This window comes from Podarcis muralis, chromosome 7 (assembly GCF_964188315.1).
Source record: "Podarcis muralis chromosome 7, rPodMur119.hap1.1, whole genome shotgun sequence".
In the NCBI taxonomy this organism is placed as follows: domain Eukaryota; kingdom Metazoa; phylum Chordata; class Lepidosauria; order Squamata; family Lacertidae; genus Podarcis; species Podarcis muralis.
In genome coordinates, this window is record NC_135661.1 from 1,856,956 (window position 1) to 1,869,641 (window position 12,686).

The 12,686-nt window shown below is 48.5% G+C and overlaps 1 protein-coding gene across 1 annotated transcript in view; it reads right to left on the reverse strand.

The window, feature by feature from the left end:
* Positions 1 to 12,686, reverse strand: part of LOC144328287 (basement membrane-specific heparan sulfate proteoglycan core protein-like) — a gene marked incomplete at its 5' end in the record, with an annotated part of 161,477 nt that overhangs the window by 61,829 nt on the left and 86,962 nt on the right. Inside the window, 6 exons of the mRNA XM_077930933.1 lie at positions 831 to 1,011; positions 2,712 to 2,812; positions 3,144 to 3,254; positions 4,673 to 4,846; positions 8,724 to 8,782; positions 10,363 to 10,449. Of these exons, the coding sequence (XP_077787059.1) occupies positions 831 to 1,011; positions 2,712 to 2,812; positions 3,144 to 3,254; positions 4,673 to 4,846; positions 8,724 to 8,782; positions 10,363 to 10,449 (713 nt within the window). The remainder of the gene's footprint in view (positions 1 to 830; positions 1,012 to 2,711; positions 2,813 to 3,143; positions 3,255 to 4,672; positions 4,847 to 8,723; positions 8,783 to 10,362; positions 10,450 to 12,686) is intronic.

A 12,686-nucleotide genomic window follows, 5' to 3' on the forward strand; every position in this document is an offset into this window, starting at 1 on the left:
TTAAATTCACGACCTTACAAAAACTGGCTTTTACGGTCACGCTGTAGGATTTCCTTCTACATTTGCCATTTATTGGTGTGAATGCCTGCGGAATTTTAAGGGAGATGCTTATATTTGGGTATTGTCTTTTTTTTTCTCCTCCCCCCCCCTTGAATGTTAAAGGTGCGGCCTATTTGCGGGTGCGGCTTATATTCGGGTCAATACGGTATGTTGGGGGCTGAACAAGGGACCCTCTGCATGCAAAGCAGCAGCTCTGCCACAGAGCTCCTGCCTCACACTAAAAATAAAGAAAGGCTCTGGTCCCCACGGTACTGAGAAAGTCAGAAACAGGATCTAAGTTAAGGTCCATCTAGCTCAGTATTGTCTACACTGGTTGGCAGCATGATGAGGATCCTTACCCCCAGCCCTACCTGGAGACGCAGCCCAGGAAGGAACGTGGGACCTTCTGCATGCCAAGCAACTGCTCTAGAACTGAGCTGTAAACCCTTCCCTTCAGAGCCGGGACCGCAGGGAGCGGTCTTCTACGGAGCCCCTCCAGCTCAGTATCGTCTGCACTGACTGGCAGAGGCTTGCCTGGCTTCCGAGCAGGAGAAAGGGGGTGAATGGACCTCTCTGATCCCGGCGCCTGAAACCCCAACTCCCATTACCCCCAAGAAGCAACAGGTGGGAGCCATCTTTTGTGACATTCTGGCAGAGACGAGCGTGCTCAGATGCCGTGTGCAACCTGTGGCCAGGTGGGCGAGCGTTGGGTGTCGGTGTTGAGCCACGATCCGGCTGTGCCCGCAGCCTCGGAGGACCCTGAGCATGCAGCCCCCTTTCTCCATCCCTACCTTGCACGTAGAGTGTGGCGACTCCTTCGTCCATGTCGAACATGTTGGACCCTGTGCAGACGTAGATCCCGGCGTCCTCTGGTTGGACGTTGCGTATGGTGAGGATCCCGTTGAAGTCCATGGCCCGGCTGGGCAGCTTCCCATTGTTCTGGCGTGTCCATACCAGGGTGTAGGCAGGAGACTGGGGGTGGGCAGCCAGGGGAGGAGAGAGTTGGGACTCCAAAGACAGGCAGCTTTTCAACAGGTAGTGTTACCTCTCTACCAGCCTCCTCCCCCCCCCCCCCCGCTTTTGACACCAGAGATGTGAATAATAAATTAAACGATGATAATGAGAATAGTAGTAATGATGATGATAAAAATAAGAATGCACATTTGTTTTTAATGTGCACTTTCATACTAGAATTTGTTTTTCAACATGCAACATGTATACAGACATTTCTTTCAATGCGTTGGGTTTTTTTTTTTAATTGAATGAAATTTGTATGTAGCTTGATTATAAGAAAACCTCTACAAGTGGTTTAAGAAAAATATGGAAGAAAATAGTAGAACTCTCCATTGGAAACATAAACAGGTATTTAAGAATATTCAAGGTATTCTTTAAAAAGGTAAAGGACCCCTGGACAATTATGCCCAGTCAAAGGCGATTATGGGGTTGCGGCGCTCATCTCGCTTTCAGGCTGAGGGAGCCGGCGTTTGTCCACAGACAGCTTTCTGGGTCATGTGGCCAGCAGGACTAAGCCGCTTCTGGCGCAACGGGACACCGTGACGGAAACCAGAGCGCATGAAAACACCCTTTACCTTCCCGCTGCAGAGCTACATATTTATCTACTTGCACGGGCGTGCTTTCGAACTGATAAGTTGGGAGGAGCTGGGGCAGAGCAATGGGAGCTCACCCCGTTGCGGGGATTCGAACTGCCAACCTTCCGATCGGCAAGCCCAAGAGGCTCGGTGGTTTAGACCACAGTGCCATATCAATGGTAGCTAATAATAACACACATAAAGTTTGACATGTCTGGAGAGGTTTGCCTGAACAAAAATGATTTTAGCAGGTGCCAAAAAGGGCACAGCAAAGGCATCTGCCTGATGTCAATAGGCAGGGAATTGCAAAGTGCTGTCACATTAAAAAGCCGATTTCTTCTTAGAATTCCTGCTCTATGATTGCAGTCATGGGATTTTTGTCTATCGCATGACGGTATATGTTTTGACTCCACAGAGTGGGAAGTGACGGAGACAGGGTGTTTGTGTTACTGTGTTCCGTGAAGTGGGACTATAGTCCTTTGTCCTTTTGCTGTCTCATGCTAGAGAGAGAGGGAGCCATGTTGCAGTGCTCCGTGTGTGTTTATATGTAAATAAAGTAGATTAGCCAAAATGCTGAGTCGCTGAAGTCTGTTAAGGAAGTTGCGAAGACTCCGCAGATCCCTAAGTGTGCCGATGTCTGTTGGCATCGGTCGCTGTGATGTTCGGGCTGAAGAAAGCTTTTGAAGCTCCCGAATGCTCAACCAGGAGGGAGAGAACATGCCAGTCGGGCATGTGTCTCTACCAGGGTCCTACTCGAGTGTAGGACGAGCTCCTGACAATTCTTACAAGTGCAGAATGAGGATTGTGTGGTTGAATGCAACCTTTAACTTTTACACAGGGGGTTGGGGGCTTTAACATCCACCCTGCTCCCCTGAACTAGGCCCTTGAGTTCAAATCCTCCCATTTGGCCTCAAAGTTCACTAGGGGCCTGTCGCTGCCTCCCAGGCGAACCTACATTTCAGGGTTGTCGTGGGGATTAAATGAGGAAGGGTGAGAAGCGTGTATGCCACCTGGAGCTCTTTGAAGCAACAGGTACAGGAACGCAAGCAAGCAAATGAGCACACAAAGGCTGAAGGAGCTGACCTTGCTCTTGGCTGTGCAGACAAAGGTGACGTCTCCCCCTGGCTTCACGCTCTGCACCTTCTGCTCCTCCACGGTCACTGTGATGGGCTTGCTGGGGCCTTCTGCGGAAGCAGAGAGAGATTTGCGAAAGACTCCCTCGTGGCCTTCTCCTTGCCAAGATCCGTGCCCTTCCTTGGATGCTGTTTCCGGAATCCTCTCCCCAAGGAAATGCGCCAGGTGCCATCGTTGACAACTTGCCTATTTCCCCCAGCCTTTGGCAGCAAAGGGAGCCTCAGACGTGGTCCATTTAGTGGGGTGGGAGGGGAGGAGTTATGTTAAACAGCAGAGAGCCCTCTTGACTCCTGCGGCTCCCGTCAATCGGCACCCACCCCTTCCTGCCTCGAGCTCCTCCCGGGGCAGGAAGTTCACTCCTAGCAAAAAGGTGCGTCTCACCTGTGACGACCACCTCGGCACGGCTGGCATTGCTGAACTGCGGGTTGCGGCATGTGCAGATGTAGACGCCGGCTTCGGAGGGCTGGATGTTGGGGAAGTGGAGCTCCAGTCCTGGGGAGGAAATCAAGGGAGATGGAGACGAGCTGGAAGGTTTCCCAGGGGTCATCTAGTCCAACCCCCCGCAGGCCCTTCTTTTTTCCTATTATTATTATTATTAATAATAATGTTTGATGACTTATCATGTTTTTAATATTCTGTTGTTAGTCGCTCAGAGTGGCTAGGAAAACCCAACCAGATGGGCAGGGTATAAACAAATTATTATTATTATTATTATTATTATTATTATTATTATTATTATTATTATACATAAATAAGAATAAAAATGTGCACCCCACCACAGAGACCGTTCCACTGTAACTATCCAACCTCCCAAAATTCCAGCACCTCTTGCGATGGTTTGACCCCTTTCTGTTTTAACAATACAAATTCTACAAATATATCTTCCATATCTCATCGAAATCATTTCTCCTGCGTATTCCCCGTCTTACCTTAATGGCACATGTCAATTTATCATCAATAGCTATATCCCACACACCTCTTTATACCATCCTTCCATTTTATATTCTGCTTGCCCCTTTTACTTCCTAGCTATCATAATGCGTGCAGCTGTCAATAAATTAATTTGTGAGTAAGTCCTTCCTAGCCTGCAAACCTTCCACCCCATCGTAAATGGATAATAATGCTACCTCTGGACTTTCGGTCAACTTTAACCCAGTGATTTCTGTTATCTCCTTAAACACCCTTTCCCAGAAAAATTGTACATAATTTACAGAAGGCTGTCTTTGGGAGGGAGTCTGTGCGTAAGTGTTACGGTGGGTGAAGAGGGGAGACACACACAATTGTCCACCGAGTCAGCGTATGAATGAAGGGAGCCATCTTCCTTTTAAGCAAGACCGAGCGGCTCAGAATTTATTCTTTTACCAAGCCTGGAGAAAGCTTCCACCCTCCCCCTGAAAGTAACTGTCTGGCTGCTGCCTGCGACTCCCAGCTGGTTGCCCAGGAACGTACAAAGACGAGGGAATGTTTCTTGCCGTCCACTTTTTATTCCGTATCTACAGAGAGAGGCTATAGAACCCAGCCTCTTGGATAATGGTGTTGTCCTAAGTGAATCTTCACCTCCCATCTCTCCCACTTCCTCATTCGTCACTTCTATGGGTGCTGCTACGTGACCTCTGCCTTTGAGCTTTTTGCTCCCCTACTTTCAAGGCTCGCCGGGTTCTGGGAGGGGAGGTCTGGAATGCTTTCTAAAGACACTGTGTCCATCAGCTGTCGCCCCCCTGGCGCTTCCTCTTCCACCTCCTCCTCTCACATTATTTCCCAACTTTTCGCCTCATCTGCCACTGAGCTGCGACGTCCCTCAAATTCCTGTTGTAAATAAACTGTCGTCGTCTTCCTCCTCCCTCAAACAGTCAAGCTGGGGAGGCTGTCTCGACCATTCCTCCTCTGCCCAGTCCCTGACAGTAACCCACCTTGCTGCCTGCGTTGGGTGGTGCTGGGCACGGGGCGCCCGTCTTCGCGGGACCAGTAGAAATAGTGTGGTGGAGCCCCGCTGACGTGGCAACGCAGGGTCACCTTGCTGCCTTGCGAGACGGCGGTCCGTGGAGGGTGGACTTGCACGATGAGGCCTGGCTGGTCTGGAGTACCTGCGGAGTTGAGAAAGGCTCAGATTAGGGCAGCCGAAATGATGGAAGGGCTGTCAGAATTCCTGCTCCATGATTGCAGTCATGGGATTGTTGTCTTTCACATGACGGTATATGTTTTGACTCCACAGAGTGGGAAGTGACGGAGACAGGGTGTTTGTGTTACTGTGTTCCGTGAAGTGGAACTATTGTCCTTTGTCCTTTTTCTCTTTGCTGTCTCATGCTAGAGAGAGAGGGAGCCATGTTGCAGTGCTCCGTGTGTGTTGATATGTAAATAAAGTAGATTAGCCAAAATGCTGAGTCGCTGAGGTCTGTCACGCGCATGATGCGCAAACTCTGCAGATCCCTAAGTGTGCCAATGTCTGTTGGCATCGGTCGCTGTGATATTCGGGCAGAAGAAAGGAGGGAGGGAACATGACACTCGGGCATGTGTCTCTGCCAGGGTCCTACTCGAGTGTAGGCTGAACTCCTGACAGGGGCGACTGCTCTAGGAAGAAAGGTTTAGGGATAGAATAGTATGCAAAGATGCATGCCCAGGAAGAAGTGGAAAAAGAAAAGATTTTTCCCAAAGAAAAACTGTAATTCTAATACTTTTGGGAATTTAGGGACAGAAACGTAAAGATAAAGAAGGTTCTTTCGATCATATGTGGTGGTCTTGTAGTAAGGTTAAAGCTTATTGGGAAACGATATATAATGAAATGAAAAGGATGTTTAAAATAACCTTTGTTTTAAAAAACCAGAAGCTTTTCTATTGGGAATTATAGGGACAGAACTACCTAAACTTCATAGAAACTTATTCATGTATACTACTACTGTACAGTGGCAAGAATGTCACTCACTCTGAAATGGAAAGAAGAAATAGTCCCAGCAAAGGAAGAATGGATACAAAAACTTATGGCATATGCAGAAATGACGAAACTTACCAGAAAAATAAGAAATCACAATAACAAACTTTTTATAAAATAATGGAAATGGTTTATGGAATATTTAGATAAATTGTAAACAGATAAGAACACGGGCAGGATTATTGTAATAACCTGCAGTTTCGTAAGAGTATATATTTAAAGTAGATGAATAAATGAGCAAATTAAGTTTATTTGGATATGCAGAAGATATTAAAAATAAATTTAAGGAACCGCAGAAAGAGGGAGAAGGAAGTCAAGTTTTGAAATGCTGAAATGATTGTAAAATTAGTGAAATGTATAAACCTGAGAAGCATAAATATATATATTTTTTAAAGAGAAAGAAAAGGTTCCTCACCCCACCCCTCTCTCTCAGAATACAAGAACTTGAGTTGAGCCAAAAAGGTTAAATAAGAAGATATGATGCTACGTAATGTGATTACAGTGGGCGCTCGGGTTGCGAACATGATCCGTGCGGGATGCACGTACGCAACCCACAGCGTTCGCAACCTGCACCTGCGCGGGTTGCAATTCGGTGCTTCTGCGCATGCGCAAAGTGTGATTTAGCGTTTCTGCGCATGAGCGACAGCCAAAACCAGGAAGTAACCAGTTCCGGTACTTCCAGGTTTCGGCGGGTCCGTAACCTGAAAAAAGGCAACCTGAAGCGTCTGTAACCCGAGGTATGACTGTATATGTAAATCTAATAAAAATTACCGTATTTTTCGCTCCATAGGGCACACCTGACCATAGGGCGCACCTAGTTTTTAGAGGAGGAAAATACGGAAAAAAATATTTTTGAATCAAATGTTGCACTAAACTATTTAAAGCAGCAAAGCGGGTGGCTCCTGTCCACTTTGCTGCTTTAAACTGAGCCTCAGAGGAGGGAAGGAAGGGGAACCATGGCTTATCTAAGTCCAGTTAATAATGCTGAGCCTGACTTATGGCCATCGAGATTAGCCTGGCCGTCTCAGTGGAAATCTGGGGAGGCTGAGGTGGACTTTCAGTGGTCAAAGTGTGGTTGTGTCTTCCTGCCCGGCATCTATTTCCTGCCATCTTCCCCCCTGCACCCCCGCACCCTGCTTCGAGGGAAGGAAGCGGAGCCATGGATCCTCTGCTCGCAACTGCAGTGGATTCCCTCTAGGCTTCAGTGGATTCCCTCCTCCTGGGCTCCCTTTGAAGCAGGAAAGTGGGAGAGGAGCTGCTTACATGAGTGTAAGCTGCTCCCCTCCCACTTTCCTGCTTCAAAGCAATCACGGAGGAGGAATCCGCTGCAGCCGTGAGCAGCGGAGGATCCATGGTCCCCTTCCTTCTCTCCTCCGTAGTTGCTTTGAAGCAGGAAAGTGGGAGAGGAGCTGCTTACACGAGTGTAAGCTGCTCCCCTCCCACATTGCCGCTTCGAAGCAATCACGGAGGAGGGAATCCGCTGAAGCCTCGAGCAGCGGAGGATCCATGGTCCCCTTCCTTCCCTCCTCCATAGTTGCTTTGAAGGAGGAAAGTGGGAGAGGAGCTGCTTACACGAGTGTAAGCTGCTCCCCTCCCACATTGCCGCTTCAAAGGGAGCCCGGGAGGAGGGAATCTGCTGCAGCTTCCCCCACCTCCCGCAGAAGCTGCACGCTCTTTAAAGGGGCTGTGCGGCTTCTCCTGGCTTTTCTGGGAGGTGGGGGGATTCCCCCACCTCGTACAAAAGCCTGCAGGAGCCGCACAGCCTTTAAAGAGGGCGCCGCTCTTGGGGGCTTTTCCCCCACGAGGGAGAAGGGACTGCTGCGGCCAGTCAGTCCCTTCTCCCTCCTGGAAAAAAGCCCGCAAGGGCACACAAAGCTTGTGTGCGGCTCTTGAGGGCTTTTCCCGCCTGCCTCCCCCCTGCATTCGCTCCATAGGACGCACACACATTTTCCCTTGTTTTTTAGGAGGGAAAAAGTGCGTCCTATGGTGCGAAAAATACGGTATTATAAAAAACAAACAAACAGAACACAAAACTTGCAGACATCTGACGAAGCTGAGTTTTGGAAGGTTTGAGGAGGATAAAGGGAAGTCCTTCCTCCTGCAGTGCAGAGTTAAACTACAGAACTTGCCTACACAGGAAGCAGGGAGGACCACCAGCTTACATGACTCTAAAAGAGCATGGGGCAAATTCATGGAGAAAAAGGTTACCAGTGGCTATGAACCATGATGGCTATCCACAGTTGGAGGAAGCAGTGCTTCCAACTCTTGGCTGCTCGAAACTGCAGTGCAGAATCAAAGGATAATGGAATCGGAGCGCTGTAAGGGGTCCTGAGGGTCATCTAGTCCAACCCGCTGCAATGCAGGAATCTCAGCTAAAGCATCCAGGAACGTGTCCAGAGGAGGGCAACCAAAATGGTCAAAGGCCTGGAAATGATGCCTTATGAGGAACGGCTAAGGGAGCTGGGCATGTTTAGCCTGGAGAAGAGGAGGTTAAGGGGTGATATGATAGCCATGTTCAAATATATAAAAGGATGTCACATGGAGGAGGGAGAAAGGCTGTTTTCTGCTGCTCCAGAGAAGCGGACACGGAGCAATGGATCCAAACTACAAGAAAGAAGATTCCACCTAAACATTAGGAAGAACTTCCTGACAGTAAGAGCTGTTCGACAGTGGAATTTGCTGCCAAGGAGTGTGGTGGAGTCTCCTTCTTTGGAGGTCTTTAAGCAGAGGCTTGACAACCATATGTCAGGAGTGCTCTGATGGTGTTTCCTGCTTGGCAGGGGGTTGGACTCGATGGCCCTTGTGGTCTCTTCCAACTCTATGATTCTATGATTCTATGATCCCTGCTTGTGGATTTCTCACAGGCTTCTGGTTGGCCATTATGAGAACAAGAAGCTGGGCCAGATATGCTACTGGCCTGACCTGGCGGGCTCCTCTATCTATACACAGCAACCCTTCACGGCTGGCAGTGTGGCGTGTGCAGTGTGTGTGTGTGTGTATTAAGGCAGAGGTCAGCTGGCGGACTTCGTACTCACCCAGGGACACACACTTCTGCCCACGGATATTGGGGTTTCCTGTGTAACCTGGAGCACACCTGAGAAGGAAGCAAGAGAGAGACAGAGACAGGTGAGAGTCACACCTCTGGGAAAGAGACCAGTCAGTGGCCCTAACAGCCCTAACAGAAGAGTTATTGAGAGTTAGGTGTTGGAAAAACACCCTGGGAAGGCTGCAAAGTCTCCGGAGCGTTCCCCGGTGGCCCTCTCTGGCTGTAAATCTTCTTCAGTCCAGAGCAGCCAGTAATAAGCGACCCTTCTCTCCTGAAAAGAGCACGCCAGCCTTCTGGTATATTATAGCAGAAGAAAGACTCAATCGTAGTTCTAAAACTGTGGGATGTGAAACACAAGAGCAGTCAAGTACAACATTCCTAGAGTGAACTTGTTTACACATGGGGAGGAATGTTTGTCCAGCCAGCAGGTAAACTTCCTGTTTCCTTCTGGGCTGGGACAGGCTTCCTCTGCATGTGACTAGAGGTGGGTGTGGCCTCACCTGTGCAGGTAATGACAAAAGCACAGGGCAGGGCAGCCATCTCTCTCTTTTTGACTACATGCATCGAAAAAGCAACATCTGCTTAGCCAAAGATGTCCTCTTGGCTTCCAGCCAAGAGAGGACAAAGGGACTGTCTTCTTATGAGATAGTTTCCAGGTAAATGTTACTTTTCTAAGCTAAGTCTGCCTTCTGGGATCCTATTGTGAACAGAATGATATGTGAGTAAACTCTTTTTATACTTTTGTAGAAGACTGCATTGTGTCTTATCTTTCATGAGGGAATAAGGGGAAAATACCAGAACAGTTATTATAGAGGCTTTAGCGAGCCTGAGCAAACGCATCCGCTGCAAGTTTAAAAAGGGGAATGTTACTCTGCTAAATTGTGAACTTGTTAACACAAGTTGGAAAGGCTATTATCAGACAATATATCCTCTCCTGCATCCCTGAACATTCCCACAAAAACTACTTTATTTACAGTCTTATATACAGAGACTCCGGGACTCGGGTGGAACTGTGGGTTAAACCACAGAGCCTAGGACTTGCCGATCAGAAGGTCGGCGGTTCGAATCCCCACAACGGAGTGAGCTCCCGTTGCTCGGTCCCAGCTCCTGCCAACCTAGCAGTTCGAAAGCACGTCAAACTGCAAGTAGATAAATAGGTACCGCTCCGGCGGGAAGGTAAACGGCGTTTCCGTGTGCTGCTCTGGTTCGCCAGAAGCGGCTTAGTCATGCTGGCCACATGACCCGGAAGCTGTACGCCAGCTCCCTCGGCCAATAAAGCGAGATGAGCGCCGAACCCCAGAGTCTGTCACAACTGGACCTAATGGTCAGGGGTCCCTTTACCTTTACCTATACAGAGACTCCATCAGTACGTCTGTGCTCTCTGAACACCAGTACAGAACCTCGACACACACAGAAGCGAAATCAACTTCCAATAGTACTCAGTAGGAAGAGATAATACAGCCTTTCTTTCTCACGCTCTCTCAGACACTCACATGATGTATACAAATCATAGTACCACTCGCTGTAGCAGCTCGGATAGATAAAAATCCTAACATTGGGGCAGATCCACAACCAAAAGGGCTACTGAGCTACATCCCTGCTCGTCCGCCGGCCAGTTGGATACTCACTGCTCGCAATACTGGCCGGTGTAGCCCGGCTCACAGGCTGTGCAGCGGTAGCCTCCGCCCCCCAGGCTCTCACACGTCCTTGAGAACCTGAAATAAATAAATAAAGTAAGGAAGAAGAGTCAGGAGGTTTAAAGGATATCAGAAGAGTCCATCTAACCTGGCCAACCAGATGCCCCTCAGCAGGGAAGACCCTGGTATAAGAATTTTAAGGTCCCAAATATAGAATATTCATAAATGCACACATATCTAAATACATGAACCATGTGCCTCAAATGGTACGAGAGGGCAATCCTGAAGCCATTTTGACTCTCCCAATGACCTCAAATAGTCATTGCAGTAAGAGAGGCAAATGGGGAAAGCCTTCTGCCCAGATAAAGCAATCAGTGACCACTGTCAGGTATCCTGGCAAACAGGATTTCTGCTGAAGACTGCCTCCTTCTGTGATGTATGTATGTTTTTTGGGGGGTGGTCTCTGGCTACAGGGTGGGCAATTTCAAAAGTCTATATAAGCCCCAATGTTCTGGGTCCCTCCTCCCTCCTGCGTGTGGTGAGTGAGCACCCTGTTGCAACAGTTGAATAAAGATCAGGCTTGCTAGCCACTTTGCTTCTCAATATTCTCTCGTTGGCCTCTGTTATTTTCTCCTACTGATAGGGAACCCACTTAAGGGCTCTGGAATAGCCCGTAAGGGAAAGGGAGCAGGTTTTCTTATAACACCCCCAAGCAGCACCCAAGCAGTAATGCTCTCCCCCCCATTTGAGATTTCCAGGGACTGGAATTTGAAGGTAGACTGCCCCTGGATAGGGAGAGACCATCTATCTAGGTGCCCCCATGGGAAGAAAAAATAAGAAAAGCCCTGTTGAATCAGACCCATCTTAGTCCAGCACCCTGTTCTCACGGGGGCCAACCAGCTGCCTCAATGGGAAGCCCAAAAAACAGAGCAGTCACTGTGGCTACTAACCCTTGATAGCTTTTGGGGGGTATATATATATATTTTTCAATTTTCTGTTTTACAATTCAAAGTACTCATTATTACATCCTTGAAATATCAGTGACTTCCTTTTTTTCTCTTTCCACGGTTCATTTTACATATCATAAATCCCTGCATATTTTACAGAAACTGCACCATTCTGAATGCCATTATTGCATCCATCACAACTTATTTGCACTGTTGAATTTATCTTAATGCTGCCAGCGTTTTCAGCTGTACACAATGATTTCCCATATATTCAATAAACGCTTTCCAGTCTCCTCTAAATATATGTTCTTCTTGTTCTCTTATTCCATCAACTCTATCTGTTGATGGATGGCCACCCTGACTCGGCCCCAGACACACTGATCAGATGCTTGGAAGCTGTGGCTGGATGGTTACGTGGGAGCCGGTTGAAGTTAAATCCTTCGAAGACAGAGGTCCTCTGGCTGGGACGGGATGATATGGGAATGAGGGGGCAACTCCCATCTCTTGCGGGGGTGCAATTAGTGCCAGCACCGTCCGTTAAGAGTTTGGGTGTAATCTTCGATACCTCCCTCTCCATGGAGGCGCAGATTGCAGCTATTACAAAGGCGGCATTTTTTCATCTCCGCCAAGCTAAGCAGTTGGCTCCTTACCTCTCTCGCCCTGACCTAGCTACTGTGATCCACGCGACGGTCACCTCCAGACTGGATTATTGTAACTCGCTCTACGTGGGGCTGCCCTTGAGACTGACCCAAAAACTCCAGCGGGTGCAGAATGCCGCAGCGAGACTCCTTACGGGGTCTTCGCTTAGAGATCACATTCATCCGGTGCTATACCAGTTGCACTGGCTCCCGGTGGAGTACAGGATCAGGTTTAAGGTGCTGGTTTTAACCTTCAAAGCCCTATACGGCCTAGGGCCCTCGTACCTACGGGACCGCCTCTCCTGGTATGCCCCACAGAGGAACTTACGGTCTTCAAACAAAAACACCTTGAAGGTCCCAGGCCACAGAGAGGTTAGGCTGGCCTCAACTAGAGCCAGGGCCTTTTCGGCTGCGGCTCCAACCTGGTGGAATGCTCTGTCACAAGAGACAAGGGCCCTGCAGGACTTGACATCTTTCCGTAGGGCCTGCAAGACAGAGCTGTTCCGCCAGGCCTTTGGTTAGGGCCCAGCCTGACTCCCTCCTCTGGCAACCTTTACAAAACTTTATGGCTGCCATCAATCTTGATTTTAATTAATTTTTATAATGTTTTTATAATGTCGCACTATTTTGGTGTTGTAAGCCGCCCTGAGCCCGGCTTCGGCTGGGGAGGGCGGGATATAAATAAAATTTATTATTATTATTATTATTATATGTCAGGTCCGCAAGCTGC